The following is a 19,629-nucleotide window of genomic DNA, read 5'->3' as shown; positions in this document are numbered from 1 at the left end:
TATGAAAACTCTTCTGAATAACCCCAACAATAAAATAAATATATATGCAGTAAAGTGAAACAAAAGTGTGTACAAAAATGATAGAAAAAACCAGCAGACTTTGGTTTCAAGCACCCTAGAGAGATATTTATGATCATCAGGAAGAAAGAAATCGCTTTAAAATAATGAAAACCTTTCAATATCTGCATTTCACTGAGCAGAGAATCTTACAGTAAGTGCTAATTTAACTGTAAACTTCACTCTGTTGGGACCACCACACTTTATGCAGGTGGAAATGAGTAGTGCTCAGGATTAGATCCTGACTCTACTGTAAAGTCAGGGAAAGAATTCCCACTGAAGCTCAGATTTCATGCACATCCTCTTGCTGTAGTCTGGCAATAGTATCTTGTAAACAGTACGAAAAGATAAATCAAATCATGTAAACAGGTAGCCTGAGCTGTGCATCAGGAAATGCAATAGAACTGAACAATGAGCAAATTACCACCCTTCTGTTCCTCTCTACAAAAGAAACATGTGACAATGACCTACTCAACAAAGATTTGAAGGTAGTCCTCCTCCCCCGAAATCTGATGATTAAAATCTGAGTGACTATCAACTTTGGTTTTGAAGAAAGCAGATAGGCTTCTCTCCATCAGAAATTACCTGAGTTCAACATCTGCTTCTTCATTTCTGACTGGCTGCAGCAATCCTGATAGAATGAAGACAGATTATTTTCCCCCAAGGTTTCTGCTGTGAGCACCCTGACCCATTCCTTTTGGTAGCTCAGCATTGTTTCTCATTTTCCAACTCCTTTTCCAACTCCTTCACTTTCCTTAATGTATAGAGCACCAATATTCTTGGGAAAGCCATGAAAAACACTCCGTTTGACTCCAAGCTTTTACCCTAAAAGGAGATATAAAAAGCTTCTTATCCCATCTGTAACAGTAATACTTTTTTCATTACAATACAGATATTTTTAAAAACAAATGTATCTATAGCATTAGATGCTCACTGTCTTCATCCCCATCATCATGTTCTTCTCAAAAGTTACTTATTTTGGGAAACCTTTCAGTGCTAAATCAGCACACACATCCTTCTTTTCTGACAGTTTTGAGTCAGGAAGGTCAGAGATAAGTACACTAAATTCTTTCAAAATCATACTTCCAAAAAATTGAATTTAGGCCCTTTTAAGGTATCAGATCAAGTACCCAAAATCAGATTAACAAAGTTCTAAAGTATACTCATAATTTAGGACAAGCCAGTTGACAACTCTCATCTGAAACTATCAAATTATTTAAATTACAAAACGAATCAAACTGATTCAAATAAACTGAAAACTTGAGAAGGCATTTAAGTGACCATGAGATTTTAAGTCACAAGCTGCCTAACAGTGCTACTTTTTTTTCCTACCCATGAGTGAGAATGTACTGAATAATACCATTTATTCTGAATGTAGTCATAACCAGCTCTAAGTCTGGGCAGCTCACCAGACTCATCTCATAATTCCATGAGGAATAGCAGAACAAGCTGCAGAAAACACTCATTTTCCTCTCTAGGTGTGTTTCACATATAGCATGCGTAAGGTAAAACAAGTTGGAAGAAAACTCTGCTAGGAGGAGAGGGTTCCCTTGACTCATCTTTGTGGACTTAAAGCACTAAAGCACTTCTATATTTAGTGCTCTCTTTATCTCACATCTTACACTACCCTCTGTGCATTCTTTAGGAGAAAAAACGTGCTCACTGAAGTGGCTCTAAAATTGCCTCCAGTGCACATCTAAATATAATGGGGAGGCAGGAACACATCTGATAGAGAAGAAGTGTTACAGAAAAAGAGCTGTTATCACACCCTGCACAATCACATCTTCCCCTGCTCACCCTGCAGACACCTGGATGGATGATACACTCGATTTCAGAGTCTGCATTTTCTAAAATGGATTCCTGTCTTCTCTCTGTACCTTCCTTCAGATTCCTCATAGTCTTTTGTTTTGTTTAAAGCTCCTTTTTTTTTTTTCTGTACACTGCTAAGTAGATGTAGTGCTGGGTTGGTAAACTGCTTAGGAGCTTCATGATTAAAATATTCTGTTTATTTGTAAGGTAGGGGGAAGATACACAGCAACAGCATAAATTCTTCATGACCAGATCCATATATCTCAATGTGTGTCATTTTGTGTCCTAATGACAATGGTCCAGAGCTGTCTCTGAAGGAAAGCAGGCAGCTGGATTTGCATGAACTTCTGGGCAGCACCAGCAGTGAAGAGACCAAGAAGCTGTGAGATGTTCCTGGTACTGCCGGAGAGAAGTGAATCACCATGGGTACCATGGCATTGGTTTGGGAGGGGAGGCAGGGAGTTTTGCCCTGGCAGAGTTAGGTACCCACAGCATCTCAGCATGACATGCAGTCTGCAGGTTTTGAAGACTGGTATGAAATCATCTGTAGCACTTCTAGGAGGAAACAGAAGAGCATTCCCTCCCATGCCTCAAAAAGCCATCACCAAAACCCCAACTTCTCTCCTGATTCAAATGTGTAATTTTCTTTTTAGCACAATTTGAGAAGCAAAGAATGAAAACTGTCCTCTTGTCCACACTTCTGGAATGATGCTGTCTGGTCATTGTTAATTTTCTTGTCATCCTCTTTCTTCCTCCCACTACTGCTTTAATTCCTTTTGTATTTGGAAACCAGAGAGATTCTAAGTTATGAAATGAGATCATTTTGCAGTATTGAAGATGTAGGAGTGTCGTCCATATTGACATATTTAATAACTGGGTTTTATAGGATTAAAGTCCATGATTCTATCCTTCCATTTAAGTTGCAGTTAAGATGGAATGGCTGTGCAAGGACACTCAAAGCACTACAGCTGCACACCTTTGCACCCCATCCATTAGTAGAATACTGCCAGCAGTGAAGTATTCTCTTTACCTTGGCTGCTTCAATTTGAAATTTGCAGATATTTTCTTTTCTATATTACCCATATAAAGAAATGAATGAAACTTCTATGGAAATCGTTTTTTCTGTCTTTAAAAGTGGGCAATTTTATGTAGGAGTGTCACTAGTACAATGCATGTTGTGAAATTTAGTTGTGCATTTGTTCCAATGGAATGGTCTCAGAGTTGGTTTTGAGTCACAATGATCCCTTTTCACCTTTTCTCAGGTGGAGGAAGCTTTCTGTGGATGGTGCATTGGAGTCTGGCACTGTTTTACAACTGTTACTGTTATTTAGGTTACTGTTACACAGGTGACAGATCAGAAAATGTATTTTTTTTCTTTTTTTTTATGTATTTCGTGGCACCACTTAATAGCAAGCAAGTCAAAGGTAACAGAATTTCAGCATCAGAAATGAAGTTGCTTTTTGGCAGCAAAAAATTCTTTTTCATGTGAAGTATCCTCACTGTTGCCTGACCTGAGGGCATGCATGGCACAACGTGATAAAATTGTCTCCAGAGAAACAAAACACATGGAGAAATTTCAGCAGAAAGACACTTGATTATTGGCTGTAGAATCACAAGGATGCCTAGGAAAAGTAAAAAAAAAAAAAAAAAAAAAAAAAAAACCAAACTTTTTATAGCAATGAAGGAAATCCCTTTGTAAATCACAGGAAATAAATAGTAGGAGAAATAGATTCATAAGCTGATGCTGCTTTCCCCACCTGCTAAATTGGCACTGAACTTAAAAGGAGCTACTCACAGAAAATATTGCTTTTGTAAAGTCCAACTTAGATAATAACACTTGTATTACCTTTTTAGTGGGGTGAGAAGTCAAAAAGGATCAGAGAGAGACAGAGAAAAGGTGCACCAGGGGTTTCATTGAATGTGGATTTGATATCCTGATATCACAGAATTGTTTAGGTTGGAAAAGACCCTGCAAATGCAGTAGTCCAACCATTAACCCAGCAGTGCCAAGGCCACCACTAAACCCTGTCTCTGAGTGCCACATGCCCATGTCTTCTAAATCCTTCCTGGGCAGCCTGTTCCACTCAGCAGAATTTTTAAACGATCAGACAGGGTTTGGATTAATGGCACTAAAGTTATTTTTGTGGTCTGTGAAGGGAGCACAGTGTATCCAAGGGGATCAGGATATAAGGGCTGCTTTGCTGCCTGTTTGCAGGGAGCAAGGCACATGTGCTTCCCCAGCTTCTGCATTCTTTACACTGGCCACCACATCTTCCCCCTTGAAATCACACCTGGAGTGGAATTCCACTGCAGATGGAAAAAATCTATCAAGAGTCATCTGATTAAATAAAAAAATTAAACATATCTCAGAGAAAATGTCTAGAATGGCAGGCTACTGCAGCATCGAGTTTGACATTGACTTTCTGTTTTTCAAGCACGATGCTATTTGGAGTACCCTTTTTTTTTTTTTTGTATCAATTTCTGGAAAATTGTAGAGAAAACTTAGACTAATAGTCAGATTCAGGTTTGTGAAAATGGCCTTTCCTTATTACCCATTTTGTGAACTCAGTTTGCTAAGCCTGAGGAGCCAAGTCAGTTCAGAACACCTAATGTGAGGGTAATGACCATGTATACATCCACAACACATTACAGGTGCTTCTGCAGACTGAAAAGAACTTTTTTTTTCCCCCTGATACTGTGACATTCTCCATCTTTTTGCAGCATTACCCAGGTACTTAGTTTCTCTCCTCAGAGTGATGTGCTCAGAATACGTGATGTAACAGACTGCTGCTTTGCACAACACAAAATGCCTGCACTCAGAATGAAATTCACATTTTAGTGGAGCTGTAAGTTCACATGCAGCCATTGTAACTCAAGGTAGAGTGTAAGGCCAATCCATTCATTTGCATACAGATCTAGTTTAAATTGACTTTTTCATTTTAAAACACTAGGGGGGGGGAAAATTAACAGGCAAGACATTTTGGATTAAAACATTTTGATTAGTTAACTTCCTTTTAAAACCAGCTTCCTCCCTTGCAATTTTTCTTGGATGTATTTGAAATTTTCATTATTAGTGGTAAATGAAGATAATTGAACATATCTTTCAACTGATGGCAGAATGGAAGCAAAGGGTAACTGGCAAATAATTTGTGGTAGAATTCGTGGTAGAAATAATTTTATGCATTTGAATGGATTTGCTGCTTCATTTTCTTCAAGCTCATGTTTGCCTAGAGATACTGAACACTTAACGCGTCATTTAACCTCTTCTTCACACAACAAACCAGCCTTTAGCCTTGAAACTATGGTTTGTTTTTTTTTTCTCATCTCTTTCCATCTCTGAGATGTTCACTAGAAGTTTTCTTTTTAATCTGCAAGGTTGGCCCCCCCAGGGTAAAGTGGTTTAAGGTAGTGCATACTACAATGCCATTAACCTCTGCTTCAATGTACTCATTGCACAAAAAATTTCACTCTTTTAAAAAAATAGAGCTCTAATCCAAATCAGCCTGTGGAAAAATTACTGGGTTTCACATGACAGATGCTGATGGACATTCATAAAAACTTTTGTCCTTAATTTAGGCAATGAATGCTTCAGAACAAATCCAGTCAGTGTCCCAATTTTCCAGGTTGCAGCGTTCCACTGGTTTGTGACACTGCCCTCTGTGGAACATTCCCTGTCTGCCTGACCTACCTGTCCTTCCATTTCTACCACCTTCACCTGACATCAACACTCTTATTTTTCCCAGTGGAAGCTCCCTCCTCATTTCCTTTTGAGAAAGCACATGCCCTCCAAACACATTTTCCTGTCTAGGGCAATTTGTATTTCATTGCTATTCCTTGTCAACATTTCTGAAGCAGCCACTGCCTTCCCTGCAGAGGGAAAGGTCTGACTCAGCTCTGTGCCAGAGTGCTCCCCCTTAGAGCTTCAGGAGTGGGAAACCAAACCCACCCCCAGGAGGCTCTGGAAGTGTCATTCCAAAGGTGTGAGCACTGACGAGGTGGGAGAAAAGGAGAAGCCAATTTCTCCACAGCACCTTGCTTGTGAACTCATGTCTCACAGGTTATGACATTTTCATCATTTTTATACATTCCAGCATGAAGGCACAGTTATTTCCTCTACTTTTCAAGCCTTCCCTGCCACCCACCCATAAACACACCCTGCCTCCTAACACCAACCAAAATTATCCAAGGCAGCCTGGAAAACAGGGGCCAGGGCAGAAATTTTTGTATCATTAAATCTATACTGAACTTTTCATTTTCTAGAAAGTGACAAGTCATAGAATAATTTTTAAAAAGGCAGTAACAATTCAAGAAACTGACATAGCTTTCAGAGGAATAGTTTGATTTGCAAGGAGAAACTTAAACTTCAATTAACTTTTCTCTCTGGCCAACAAGGCCATCTAGCAAGCCTTCAGAACCAATTCTATACTTTTTCCTTAAAGCTGATGAGGGAGTTTAAAATTATTTCTATCAACTTTCTACAAAAGTTTCACTTTCAGAAGGCCTCATTTCTGCTTTTCCCATGAAATCAATTTCTGACACACACAAACTGGACAAGTACTGCAGCTTTTGCAGTCATGTCTCTGTGAATTCTCATTAGCTCAATTCAGACTATCTCTGCCATTCATCAATTTAGTTTGGAACAAATTAAGACATTATTTCTATCTCAATAGCTACAGGGTAATTCATTAGATTCACTGTTAGGCCCAGATTCAGCAAACCACTGTAGTTGTTGTGAGCTGAAAATCTGCATAAAGGATTCAAAGCCACTAAAATATATAGGATTTAGGAACATATATATAGATATTTATATATATGTTTATATATATGTTTAAGAACATATATATTTATATGTTTAAGAACAGCTATGGGATAAAGTTTATCCCATGGAATGGAGGCTTTTATAAAAGGATCTTAATACAGAATAATTTACCAATAAAATCTTAAATGATTCTAAGAACAAATATATCCTGTAAATGCATCCCAAGGATGGTATGCAGCTCACCAATTGGAAAGTTTCAGTTAATCACTTCCACCTTATTTTTAGGACATAAATTATGACAACGGAGTTTTCTTATGTGGCTTGGATTAAAGAAAAGTAGTCATGACACAAGGATAATGGAATCAGGGGAGGAAACAACCCAAAAAACCCAAAACACAAACTCTAAAAATCCATATTAAAGATCTTCACACTCTGAAGACAGAGGATATGGTGTTGACTTTGTTTTTGATACTGTCTTTATAGAGAAGTTGCCAAAATGCTCAGGAAACTATGAGTGCAAAATCCAGAGTGAATTACATCAAACTCTTCAGCTTTCTCGAATTCCTTCACTGCAGTTAAAACAAGCTCCTGAATTGTTTGTTCATGTTCTTTCCCAGTAAGTGAAATCAGACATACCAAGCTCAGAAGGCTTCTTTGCCTATTTGCTTTCACTTTTTAAGAAAAGCATAAAGAAAAGAAATAGAGACAATGAAATAAAAATTTTAAAAAATGAAATTACAGTGAGAAAATGGTACCCCTTGAAAATTAACTTAAAACATGAAATATAGCCTGACATTGATTTATTGAAAGAATAATTCTAAAAGATAGGCCATTCCCATTTTCCACTTACTTTACTTAATCACATCTCTGTAGATATGGATTGATTCAGGCATTAATAAATATCTCCTCTACTAGGGTTCATTTCTTTGATTTAAGATGTCATGAAAATAGAATTTTCCAGTCATATCTTTTCTATTCATCTCAAAATGTGTAATGAGAAGCAACTGGCACTCTTCTAGTCACATGCAAATTCAATTAAAATCCAACATTTCAAAAGAGTTTTTATCAGTATATATTTCTCATAGATATAACTCAAAATTACTCTGATGAAATTTTAAAAAAAGGAGAGCTAACTTCACAAATTCTTCATGTTAGATACTTTAGCTTTACTGCCATTCCCAAACAGATTATAGTCTATGGCATTTTTCTAATATTTGTGTCCTGGCCATGTTCCTCAGCAGAATTAGTAACTTATCTATCAAATCTTATTCCAGGCTTCTCAACACAGATAAGTAATTTAATAAATGTATACCCCAAAAAGCAGATAACACTACTTAAAGCATGTGTAAATCATTTGGGCTTAACCTATTATATATACCTAGTACCGATAAGTATACATATACCTAGTGTACTTAACTCATCCTTGCCTTAGCTGAGCGAACCTCCTCTGAAATAAATCCTTGCAAAATTCAAATCCCCTCATTAGCAAATATTATAATGATGTACAGTGAAACTTATCTTGCACTGGAACAGTATAATTCCCTTAATTCCAGAAAAGATTTGGAAGTAACTAGGAATATTTTTTTGTTGTTGTTTAAAATGCAACTAATGCTCCTCAGCTTGGAGGGGACAAGAAAGAGAGACTTAAATAAAATAGTGGCAGTCTGTCCTTTCTGTGCAATTCACCTTTGCTCTGTTCCTGTTTTCCTGTTTTCCTATTTTCCTGTGTCCTTTGCAGAGACATGTCCAGCTGCTACAGGAGGCAGCATGCAGAGCTACCATGGCCTGAGCTGTGCAGCTCTGACACAGCAGCAGGAATTTAGCAAATCTCCAAAACCACTTCTGCCTCAAAAACCTCTCTCCAGAGTTACCAACTTAATAGGAAATAAGCAAGGGCATCAGTGCCTGCTAAGTGCTCCAGTTAATGTTAGCTTGGTGAGATGCATAAAAATACGTGTGGGCACCTCACAACCCATAATTAGTTTTGCAACATAGCAGAAAAGTGAAAAAGTGGTGTCTGTCTTTTTATAGCTGGAGAAGGGAGGAACCTGGTATAATTGAGACATATGCTTTAATTAGAGTGGCACAGGCACTGCGTGGTGCAGGCCCATCACAGCTTCTCTGCTCCAGAAATACAAAACTCAAGTTGCCAAAGAAATGAGCACAAATCTCATGAATGCCTAACTCGAGGACAGCAAATCTCCTTCCAGATCTGTGGCAGAGGCAAAATTATATAAATTGTCTTGTTTTCTTCCATCCCCTGCTGCCTGCTTTACTGCACTCTAATGCATTTCTGAGAAGGCAGAGGAGAGCTCTGATCCCAAATGTCATTCCCATTTGTCAGAATATCCCTAACAACCAGGTGACTTGGAGGTTTCACTGGGAAGGTTTGATCCAGCCTGAGCTGCTTAATGCAGCCTCAGAGGCATCAAAGGTGAGGCCATTTCAGTCACCATCCTCTTTGAGGTTACACATCTCCCTGTTTAATATTCTGGGTTATACCCACTGAGCAACAGCATGGAGCTGCTGACACAGAACTGAGGAGGGATTTATCCTGCAGGCTAATCTCCAGCAAAATTGAATAATTTTAAAAAATATAAATCATGTGTGATTATAGATTAAAAGCCTAATTATGTTACTAGTAGAGTTCAGCATTTTCAAAGGTACATTTATTTTGGGTTAGTTTTACAGGGGGGAAAACCTGAAATGTTTTCTGGGAAAAGCAGGAATGATAACCCTTTCAGTAGAAACCACTGAAAATTGGTAAAAAAATATGACTTTTATAATGTATCAAGTATTTCCACCAGGAACAGAGCAAGAAGGAAGCATAATATGAGAGGGGGGCATGTCTCCATGCTCCTATCAGCAATCTTACTTACCTTGAGGTTTCATGGATTATGGGATTCATCCCATTTGCAGTTTTCAGGCAAACCTTGTGGTTTACACCTCTGGTTTGAACTCTTCCAGGTAGGACTGGGACATTTTCAAGGAAGAATCTTCATGCTCTTGCTCCATTGAATAAAGAGCTGCAGGAACACGGCAAGGGCTCAGAGACAAATCCAGGTGGGATTATGGGAGGCTCCCTCTAAGGCGCAGCTCACAACATCAAGACACTCCTGGAGCCCAACCCTGGGGCACTGCAAAAGCAAAGCTGATCCCAATCTTGTTTCACTTTTTTTAGAATACAAGAACAGGCAGGTTACAGATTAAAAATAAAGGCTGTGTTTCTACCTCTGAACCTGGGCAGGTTTTGAGGAAAGGGGAGAGTGGTATGTTTGTTTGAGGATATTTATTTAGTTATGCTTCCTGCTGAATGGGACCAAAAGAAAAATAATATAGAGCATGTACATATAAGTAAATTAGCATTTCAATTTAATTATCTTCTGATTATTTTCTTTTGAGTTGACCAGCCTTTGGGTCTGGTTATATTAGGGCTGTCACAGCTGCACTGTAATATGCCCAGTATGGTATTTTGACCACACTGAATGAGATTAGGCACAAATTTGGAAAGTACAACATGCATGACTTGATAACCTACACTATGAAATCCTCTCCTAAGCAGGAATTCCAAAATGCCTCTGGCAGTGTAATGCCTGCAGCGCCATGTTTTGTGGAGCGTACACGGTAATGCCTAAGCACTCAATTCAAACAGGAGCTAATCCTTGCAGAAGATCCTGCCCTCTATCCTTGTTAATTCTGTTCCTCAAAGTGATTTCTTGCTAATACAGCACACCTTTAGTGACAATCCGTGGCTTAAGCTGTGTAGCTCAGTGATTCTAAACTTGTGAAGATGTGCACTAATCCTCTCTGTAGTCTGACACATTGGCTTTGGTTCTGTTAGAAAGCTGCATTTGCAGGAAAGACCTGTGTTTGCTGGATGTGAGGGTCATGCCTGTGACAGAGCATGGTGCCTCCATCTCCCCAGAGAGATGAACACACACCTGCAGGTTCTGGGGGGCTGTGGCAGTGAAGCAGCAGCCCAAAGATCTGGGATTTCAGGCAAAATTAAAAGTGGCTGACGTGTCCACAGCAGCTCAAAGCTACACAGCCATGAACCAGGGTGCTACAGAGCCATATCTGAACTTCGTAGAGCTATTGCAAAATGCATTAGAAAGACAAATAGTAAATAAAGAAGCCAAAGAACAAATAATTCATCAATCAGCCAGAGATAATGCTAAGGAAGAGCTGTCAGCTTTCTCATGTCGGCTGGAGTCAGGATTCTGTTTTTAGGCCTTTTCACCACCACAGGGGGCAGTCAAAAGTTTGTGGGTCTCTCTGAAGAACATTCCCTCATTAAACTTTTCTAACTGAACCTTGAGGACCCATTGTTTGTAACAATTTTCAATGTTGCCCTTTGATTAGGGAAAATAGGGGCAAGACAGGGAGGAATAGCCAGGGCAAGGGGCAGGGCTCTCTCTGTTAAAAAAAATCCTTTCCAAACTTTAGAAAACCTTTACAATTACCCAGTATGATGGAGTAGTCATTAATTCCCTACAATTTAAAATGAAAGTATGAGAAGATAGGGCCTCTTTTTTAGACTGAGAGAAGGATTTACATGGCAAAAGGTGTCTCTTCCCTGCTGCTGCCTGCAGGCTGCCCTTCAGTCACATTCCCAGGCACTGTCTTGTGAACAGACCATCTCACAATCATCTGTGACCTATTGCTGCAACAACTACAACTTCTACAACTGGAAAAGACTAAAGAAATCACAGGCTCTGTTTCCAGTATAACTCTGTTTTTTTCCCATATAATAATCCAGTGCAGTTTTTCATGAAGTAGTAATAAAGTACTATTATATTATATATATATATATCACACATATATTATATTATATTATATTATATTATATTATATTATATTATATTATATTATATTATATATTATATATTATATATTATATATTATATATTATATATTATATATTATATATTATATATTATATATTAATATCACAGCATTTGCTAAAAAATCCCATCACCATGAAGGTGACAATTATTTTTCAGTTGTAAGGCAAAGCTTATGGGTAAGTATATTATGGCCTAATTCCTAATACTGTATTCAACCCATGTGATCCATTCTTTTCCTAAGCAGTTCATTTGTGCAGTTCATTTGCGCACTTATATATGCAGGGTTTGACTTTTCAGGTTGTTCTGTGCAGGGATGGGAATGGGACTCTGTGGGTCCCTTCCAAATCAGGACATTCTATGATTCTCTGATTTTTCTTGGCATCTGAATTCAATTCCTAAAACAATTGAATAATAATTCATTTACCTATGAACTTCTTGATAAAAAATGGATAAAATTTTTTTAAGTGTTCATTCAGGATGATCAAGTCTGGAGTGGAAACTTCTGTATTTGGTAATGGCAGTAAATTTACAGTACTCACAGAATTAATTCCTAGTCACCATGTGGAGCACTGGAGTTGAATATGGAGTATTCAATATGGAGTATGGCTCTGAATTTTGTATTCAGACACACAAAACATATCTGCATCAAGTAATAATGTACTGAGTGTCTAACTTAATATAGTACAAAATATGTAAGAAGAATATTCTGCAATACAGATATAAAATATATATATTTCAGTGGTGCATAGGTCAGTTGTTGTTTATTGAAGTACCTCCATGATTAGGTAAAATCCAAAATACTATGTCAGTACATTCTGAAACATTTGAAGTCAAACCTACCCCATCCGATAAAGATGAACTGCAAAGTGCTACAAAATGAATTACAAAAAAGTTATGTAAAATCCCCAATCAGTAACTGTCCATATTTATGCATATAAGTATGCCACAGCTGACAATATTGAAGTATGCCAAAATACACAGTTAAAACAACAGATGCCTGATGGGCTCCTCTGTGGTCAGGGAAAACCTGACTGATTCAACAACACTATAAAGGGCAGTGACCAATTCAGGAAAAACAACCTATCAATATATGCAAGAGTGGCAAATTCCCAAAAGATGGTTTCAGTCAATAATATCTTTAAATGGCTTTTGAAATTCTGGTCCCTCAGAGGTGCAGCACAAGAGAGAATTTCACAGTTACAAGTCTCAGCCCCTCAGAGCTGGGGAATTATATTTCCATGTTGGAAGTTGCTCTCACACTGGGAAGGACAAGTGAAAACTTTGCTTCCTCTTTTCCTGGTTATAGGTATAAAGCTCCAGCTGATCACTGGGAAAACCTCAGAGGTCAGTTATTTTTCTGTAATGATAAGGGCAGGTGATAGCCAAGAGAAATTTCTGCTGGATGTGCTGACACCTCTTTAACCTGTAGGACTTCTCACAGCATCCCAAGCAGCTTTGATCCTCCCACCAAGTGTGGCACAATTGGTTGCAGCAGGTTTGCTTCCAAGTGGGAGCTATCAAGAGGCACTAAACAGCCTGAGTCATAGCAACCACTTCGATATTGTCCCACACTTTATTAACTTTTCAGCCACCCTGAAACACTGATCTTCAGAATGGAAAAGGTGATAAGGTTAAAAGCTGGTTATTCCTGACAAATGGCCCATAATATCAGCCTTTTCCTTCTTTGACTGCATCTCTTAAATAACAGCACAAGGAAAGGACTCACTTTTGAGCGACTGTACCTCTTGGGTTTTTTCTTTGAATAAGCTGTGAGCTACAGCAAAGGTGCCTCTCTTGAGCAAGGGGTTGGACACTGAGCAGGATTCCCTTCTGACACAACATTTTTTTACAGCTGTGTGCCAGCAATGCTTTCTGTCCTGCTTATGTCCCCTGCTAACTCCTGGAGTGACACAAAGCTACTGCACAGGCTCTGGGCAGCAGCTGCCTCAGACACAAACCTGTGCTAGGGGCTCCTTCCAGGTATTTTTATTTCCTTCTATGTCACCCACCACCCTTCAGCTTTTGGTGACTGACAGAGAAAGAACCAGCTTGGGAAAGATGAGAAGCTATTGCACAAAGCTAAGTAAGCAAGATAAACATACCCCACAACAGCTGCATTTCTCTTCCCTAGAAAACCTGGAATGTGGCCTTGAAATTGCTAATTTCAAGGATCAGGTAATTTTTTTTTTTTTTTTTCAGTCAAGAATGAAATACTAAGTTACAGGAAGCAGATCTGTGAAAGTGTGAATTCACTGCTCAGTCAAAAAAAATGCAAATCAAATCAAAGAAATCATTTAATGCAATCCTTCTTTTGATATTTTTTTAATGAAAGAGCTGGATTTCCCTCTTTAAAAAAATAGTGATGCTTTGTAACTGCAAACAGGGTTTGGAGATTTTCTAGTACTTTTCTGGAATCCCTGATGCCATCAACACAGGAAAGGGTTGCAAATTATTCTATCAATGAAACAGATGGATAAATCTACTTAAGGGAGCTTGTCTGTGTGAGGCACAGGGCGTTGTCTTTGTTATTATTGAAATTATTATGATCAACAATTATAATAACCCTTACTCTTCTTCTGGTGGGGACTGTCCCATTGCCATAGACCCTTCAGATCTGTCACACCAGAGTTCATGCAAACTTAAGAGTTGGAAAAAGCTTTGTCCTGCCCAGACCATGGTTTGTTTTTTTTTTTCTGTGACTGTCTCTGTGGGTTTCCTCCTGCAGACCAGAGAGAAAGGCACAGACATTTGTGGCTGCTTGTCAGTGAAAGAGGCAAATCACTAAAATACATAAAATAGAACAAAGGTTTTCCAGTCCCTCACAGGGTACCTCATCATTTAAATGTATGTCATTTCTAAGAACTGAGTGCTAGAAACTATAACCTCATTTACCCTGGAGAACTTTGGTGGTCTAGCAACAGAGTGACTTGAATTTTGTATGCACATGGATGGCCGTTTTTTTCAGATATGTTTCAGAATGAGAATTCAGCTTTTACTGCAGATCCCCAAAGGTATCTTTTTATCTTTAAATCCTGCTAGGAGTAGAAAAATTATTATTGCTTCACATTATCTTTCTTTTCTTGGAACAGGATAACGTGGATCTTGGTGACCTTATGTTTTCGCTCTGCTACCTTCCAACAGCTGGTAGACTAACTATTACAATAATAAAGGCAAGAAATCTAAAGGCAATGGATATCACAGGAGCATCAGGTAGGAATGAATTTAATGCTCAGTGTGGATTCCTGTCCCATTTCCCTCCCAAGATACAGAATTCAACATTGTCAATCCAAGAATGGTCTTTGAGAGGGGGGCGGTTTTACTGTGAGCTCTACTTGAGTACAGGAGTTGATGAGAAATAAATAAGACATTTAAGTTTGCTTAGATCCAAGCAACAGTTTAAAACAAGTTGCTCTCTCAGAAAGAGTGCCAGATTATTATTTCCAATCCCATTGTAATTCAGAGTAAAACAAATTTTACACAAAGCTGGCCAAAATGCATCCCCAACACTGGGAATTTGTTTGTGCAGAAGACTGTTACAGCTATGACACAGAGGCAGACTGGCCCTCTCTGACAGTCCCCAGGAGCCACTGAGCCAGTTCTTCTGTTGCTGGCATATGGATAAAGTGGTGATCATCCCAGAATCCTTTCAGCAACCCTTTCAAAAGCCCACAATAAAAAGTATAAACATAAATAAGATTTCATAGATTGCTTTTAAATACTAGCAGGGAGTTGTAGAGCTCAGAAAGGAGCTACAAAGAAATAACTTTCTTTTTTTGCTACATTCAAGAGTTTAAAAATAATTATAATTCTCTTGAGAAATGTAAGTCACTAATTGTTGCACTTTGAATTGTATTTAACCATACATCAGTAAATCCCATTGTGAAAAACATTGTCATCTTCTGTCTGTCCTACAAATCTAACAAGTAATTAGGCTGCTATAAATAGGCTGATACACAGGCTGTTGTATAAAATAGTCATGTATAACATGCTTCAGTGGATATTTTAATACCCTTTGAGAAGTTGGTACACAACAAGGAGCTTCTTGAACCTAAAAAGTTCATTATGAGCAGTCAACCAGGTAAAGCTTTCAAAGCTGCACTGCCTCCCGTGCATTCTATGGTGACAGAGAAGCTCCAATTCTAGTCAGGTCCAGGAGATTAATCCTGCAAGCAGGTATGGGCACACAAGAAGTCTCACTTCACTTCCCCATTTGCATTTGTCAAAAAATCAACATTGTTCTTATGACCCACACAGATCCCTACGTGAAGGTTTCTTTAATGTGTGAAGGAAGGCGGCTAAAGAAAAGGAAAACTTCCACCAAGAGGAACACCCTCAATCCCGTTTACAATGAAGCCATAGTCTTTGACGTCCCTCCAGAAAACATTGACCAAATTAACTTGTCGATAGCTGTTATGGATTATGACCGGTGAGATGCCTGTAGCTGTCAAATACTGGCTGATAGAGTCTTGCACGCTGGATTTGCACCCAGAAAGAAAGTTATTATTTTTTTCCCTATAAGCGGGGAATTATTGTCAGGTTGAGCTCAGTAGAAATCTCCAATTTTTTTGTTTTTCCAGGCAGAACTTCCTTACTAAATTTTAAAGTATAGATTTGCTTCCATAACTGACATCAGTAAGCTGCAGATGTGTTTAGCAGAACGGAGGTAGCTGGGCATTTAAGCACTGATGTTCAATTTATACGTTTTGCTAAGCCTTTACGTACACACACTCCATTTATAAAGTTGTGTCTTAGAGCCTGTTTGTCTTTGCAGCTAATTACAGAACACAGGCAAAGAACCTTCTGTGTGCTACAAGGGGGGAAATATCAAATTGTTCTGAGCAATGGGAAATGCAAAGAGCAAGTCTACATATTTCCTAGTGCTTTGTGTTCTCTGGGCAATAATTAATCCTAAAAACCCCACGGTTAACGTTTCTGAATGAAATATGCAACTGGTGTGGTTCCAAAGGTAAAATTTTAAGAAAAAAATATTATGGACCATTTTCACAGTGTAGGTCACAATGAGGTCATTGGAGTTTGTCAAGTAGGCAACGATGCAGAGAGTCTAGGTCGCGACCACTGGAACGAAATGCTCTCGTACCCTCGGAAGCCCATCGCTCACTGGCATCCTCTTGTGGAGGTAAGGCTCTGATTTATTGCTTCCCCCTTGCCGTGATCAGAAATGTTCTCCCACACGGCTTTAGAAGTTGGATAAAATTTTATGAGCAAACCCAATATCTGTGTGCATGAGGTGAATCCTAGAAAAGGGTTTGGAAACGTTTTAAAGCTGAAATGTGACACAGAGGTTAAGTCTGCTCCTTTCAATTTTAGGGAGACAGAAGGTAACTGTTGTCTGTAATATACAGACATGAAAACACCAAACATTATACACTCGATTGAGGGTTTGGTTTTGCTTTTGAAATAAGATCTTGGGTAACTTTCACCGTTAATTGATATAAAGAAATGGACCATGTTTACAGAACAATCAAGACTTATTTTTTTTAAATACAACAACCTAATTTGACTTCTTTTCTTGTAACAATATATCATCCATGGCACTATCACATCTCAAAGGATGCCTAACTGCAGTGACAAAAATATGTTTAAGTGTCTTTGGAGATCTGAGGCGCTCATGAGAAGCGACACAATCAGAAAAGCTTTTCAAGGTTCCTATGGCTTTTTTTTTGTTTTGTTTTGTTTTGTTTTTTGTCTTTAGGGCCCTATTCAGCAGGAATGTTATGCAGGTCTTCTGCGCTTGGATGGCTGCCGAAGAGGCTTCCTCACCCTTTTAACCTATTCAGCAGAAATTTGGCATTCCTGTTGAACTCTTTCTTAGCCATATCCTCAGGGGCTATTCCACAGAGTCCAGTGGGGTAAAGATGTCCTTTTAATCCCTCTGTCTAATCCTCTCCCCAATACAGGGAACACTAATCCTGATTCATGAGACACAGAAATTCATCAAAGATCGAACTAAATTGCTTCCTAAAGTTACCATGACTTGCTCCCATTGTTGCTCTCACTGGCTGAGTTAGGCAGTGCTCCCAGTCAAAGGGAAGTATCTTGTTTATGAACAGCCCCAGAGCTATCCTCAATGTTAAAAGACAGGAAAGAGCACAGTGCCCATATGAAGCCAGGAATGATGCTGTGGGCACTATTACTTGGAGACAGGCAGTTCACCGCCCCTCTGAGCTTACTTCCTGCACCAGAGTGCAGCTGTGTTACCACAGTGCCACTGAAGATTTCCCTGCTGGGTTCTGAGCACTGGCCATAGGCAATTCCAGAAAAGATTGTCAGGCATTATGAAGATGCTGCAAGCTGGGAAGAATCCCACAGTCTTGTCCTGTGTCCATAAGGAATTGTGTTTCCTGGTGCCACAGCAGCACAGGCTGAGCAGGGAGTGCCCACGGGCTGTGTGGCAGGAGGAAGGCTCCATGCCTTCTCACCACAGCTGCTGCCAGCAGTGGGGCAGCTCTGCCCAGCTGTTTGTGCCCCCAGTGACAGGGTAGATGCTGGCTGAAGTGCCGTGCTTGAAATGCTGACCTGGGCATTTGGGGGCTCTCTGCTGCAGCCAAGTGTTGGCAGGAATGTCCTGACACAGCACACGAGGTGTGGTGTAAGGGTTACTGTCGCCCAGAGCACAACAAGTGTCTCTTAGCAGAAGTTGTCTACATCCTTATATCCAACCTGTCTTCCCTCTTTGATAAATTTCATTGCAGCCAGAGCCCACAATTAAGTTTTGACAGCTCTTCCCTTTTCACAGGCATCCTGTTCTTTTCATACATGCCTGGCTAACTTCTTTAGATTTCATTGCTGTGGATTGCTTTTCATGTCACTGAAAGCTAAACAGAGAAATATTTTTTTCCTTCCCAGGAATCAAGTGGGGGAGGGTGTCCAGCGCATCCAGGCTGTGCAGAGAAATATATACACAGCATATCATTTTGGTTCCTGAATCAGGATTAGACTCAGCGAGAGCTTCTGGAACCTCTGTGGCCACAGCCATAGGACCCTGAATATTTGCTGAATAGGACCCTCAGTCTTCTACTGTGTGAAGAGCTATTGGTTTCAAATAGCGTGATGTTATCCACTTGTAGCATTAATTCTCCATCTGACACTACTGCTACCGGTAGATTATTTGTATGGTCGTAAGCATTACCCGAATTGGAGTCATCATTTCTGTTCAGTAGAATAACCCAGGTTTACAAGCAAAATTGATAGCAATGTAAACAAACAAATATGGGAAGCAGCAACAAATATTGTCCTTGTACTCGCAAAAAAGGTGCAGTTTTGTGAACGATTAGCTTTCTAAGTATTTTTTTTTCAAGAATGATTGCCATCAGATACTTATTTTTTGATGACAAGTTGTGTCCTCAGTCTCAGCTGGTGCCTCCTTTCACCTGATGTGAAAACAAATTAATATGGTTCCTTGCAAAATCCTTCAAATCTGAAAAACTGTAAAAAAAGTTCTGCTGGGTGAGAACAAGATGCATATGGTATTTGTAATGACAGCATAGTCTTTGAGAGAGGAGATAACCATCTGTATAACATGGAGGTTGTTAGTCCTCAACCTTTGTGGATGATTTTCCAGTCAACGTTTCTGAGTCGTGTCCACAACACTGCAAACTGTTGGAAGAGTGTCCCAGGTGGCAATGCTGGATCATACAAACAAATACACACACACCCCATGTCGTCTGAAAATGCTGTTCCAAATATATACTGCCTGTGAAGACTTCCTTTATTATTTGTGGTAGAGTTAGCAGGGCTGTTTTACATGATGGTATATTGTAAATTCTGACAAATCCTGACCATTAAAAGAAAATTAATCAAAGCACTGCATTTTGTCACTTAATGAAATTTTTACCCCAAAGCAGGAGACCCTGGAATAAATTTTTCACCACTCATTTAGCCATGCATGGAGTTCTCTCATCCTCCAGTGTCTTCTTGATCTTTAGATGGGAATTTTTTCAGAGAACACAGAGAGAACACAGAACACAGAGAACTTGATCTTTACATGGGAATTTTTTGTTTAAAAGATTTAAATGCAAAGTATGGATGTTTTATACAATACAGCTGTCTGCTGTGTAATTACAGAGAGGGAGCCCTGGTCATAGATAGAGTTCACATAAGTTTATGTGCACACACATTGCTTCACATCTTGTATGT

General features: G+C 39.1%; 1 protein-coding gene across 4 annotated transcripts in view; it reads left to right on the top strand.

Moving 5' to 3' along the window:
* Nucleotides 1–19,294, top strand: part of SYT9 (synaptotagmin 9) — a 65,028-nt gene extending 45,734 nt beyond the window's left edge. The window contains exons 4-8 of one of the 4 annotated variants that reach the window (XM_071455300.1): nt 14,562–14,682; nt 15,727–15,898; nt 16,480–16,609; nt 17,186–17,342; nt 18,340–19,294. In XM_071455300.1, coding sequence (XP_071311401.1) covers nt 14,562–14,682; nt 15,727–15,898; nt 16,480–16,609; nt 17,186–17,293 — 531 coding nt within the window. In that variant the 3' untranslated portion in view covers nt 17,294–17,342; nt 18,340–19,294. Of the gene's footprint in view, nt 1–14,561; nt 14,683–15,726; nt 15,899–16,479; nt 16,610–17,185; nt 17,343–18,339 lie in introns of those variants that run through there. The other 3 variants (XR_011683914.1, XR_011683913.1, XM_071455301.1) reach the window with 3 other exon arrangements.
* The last annotated feature ends 335 nt before the right edge of the window (nt 19,295–19,629 follow it).

This window comes from Agelaius tricolor, unplaced genomic scaffold (genome assembly GCF_023055355.1).
Source record: "Agelaius tricolor isolate 1412-34295 unplaced genomic scaffold, bAgeTri1.0.p SCAF_46, whole genome shotgun sequence".
Classification (NCBI taxonomy): Eukaryota; Metazoa; Chordata; class Aves; order Passeriformes; family Icteridae; genus Agelaius; species Agelaius tricolor.
The sequence above is the reverse complement of the archived record's forward strand: the minus strand, read 5'-3'. Positions and strand labels throughout refer to the sequence as shown.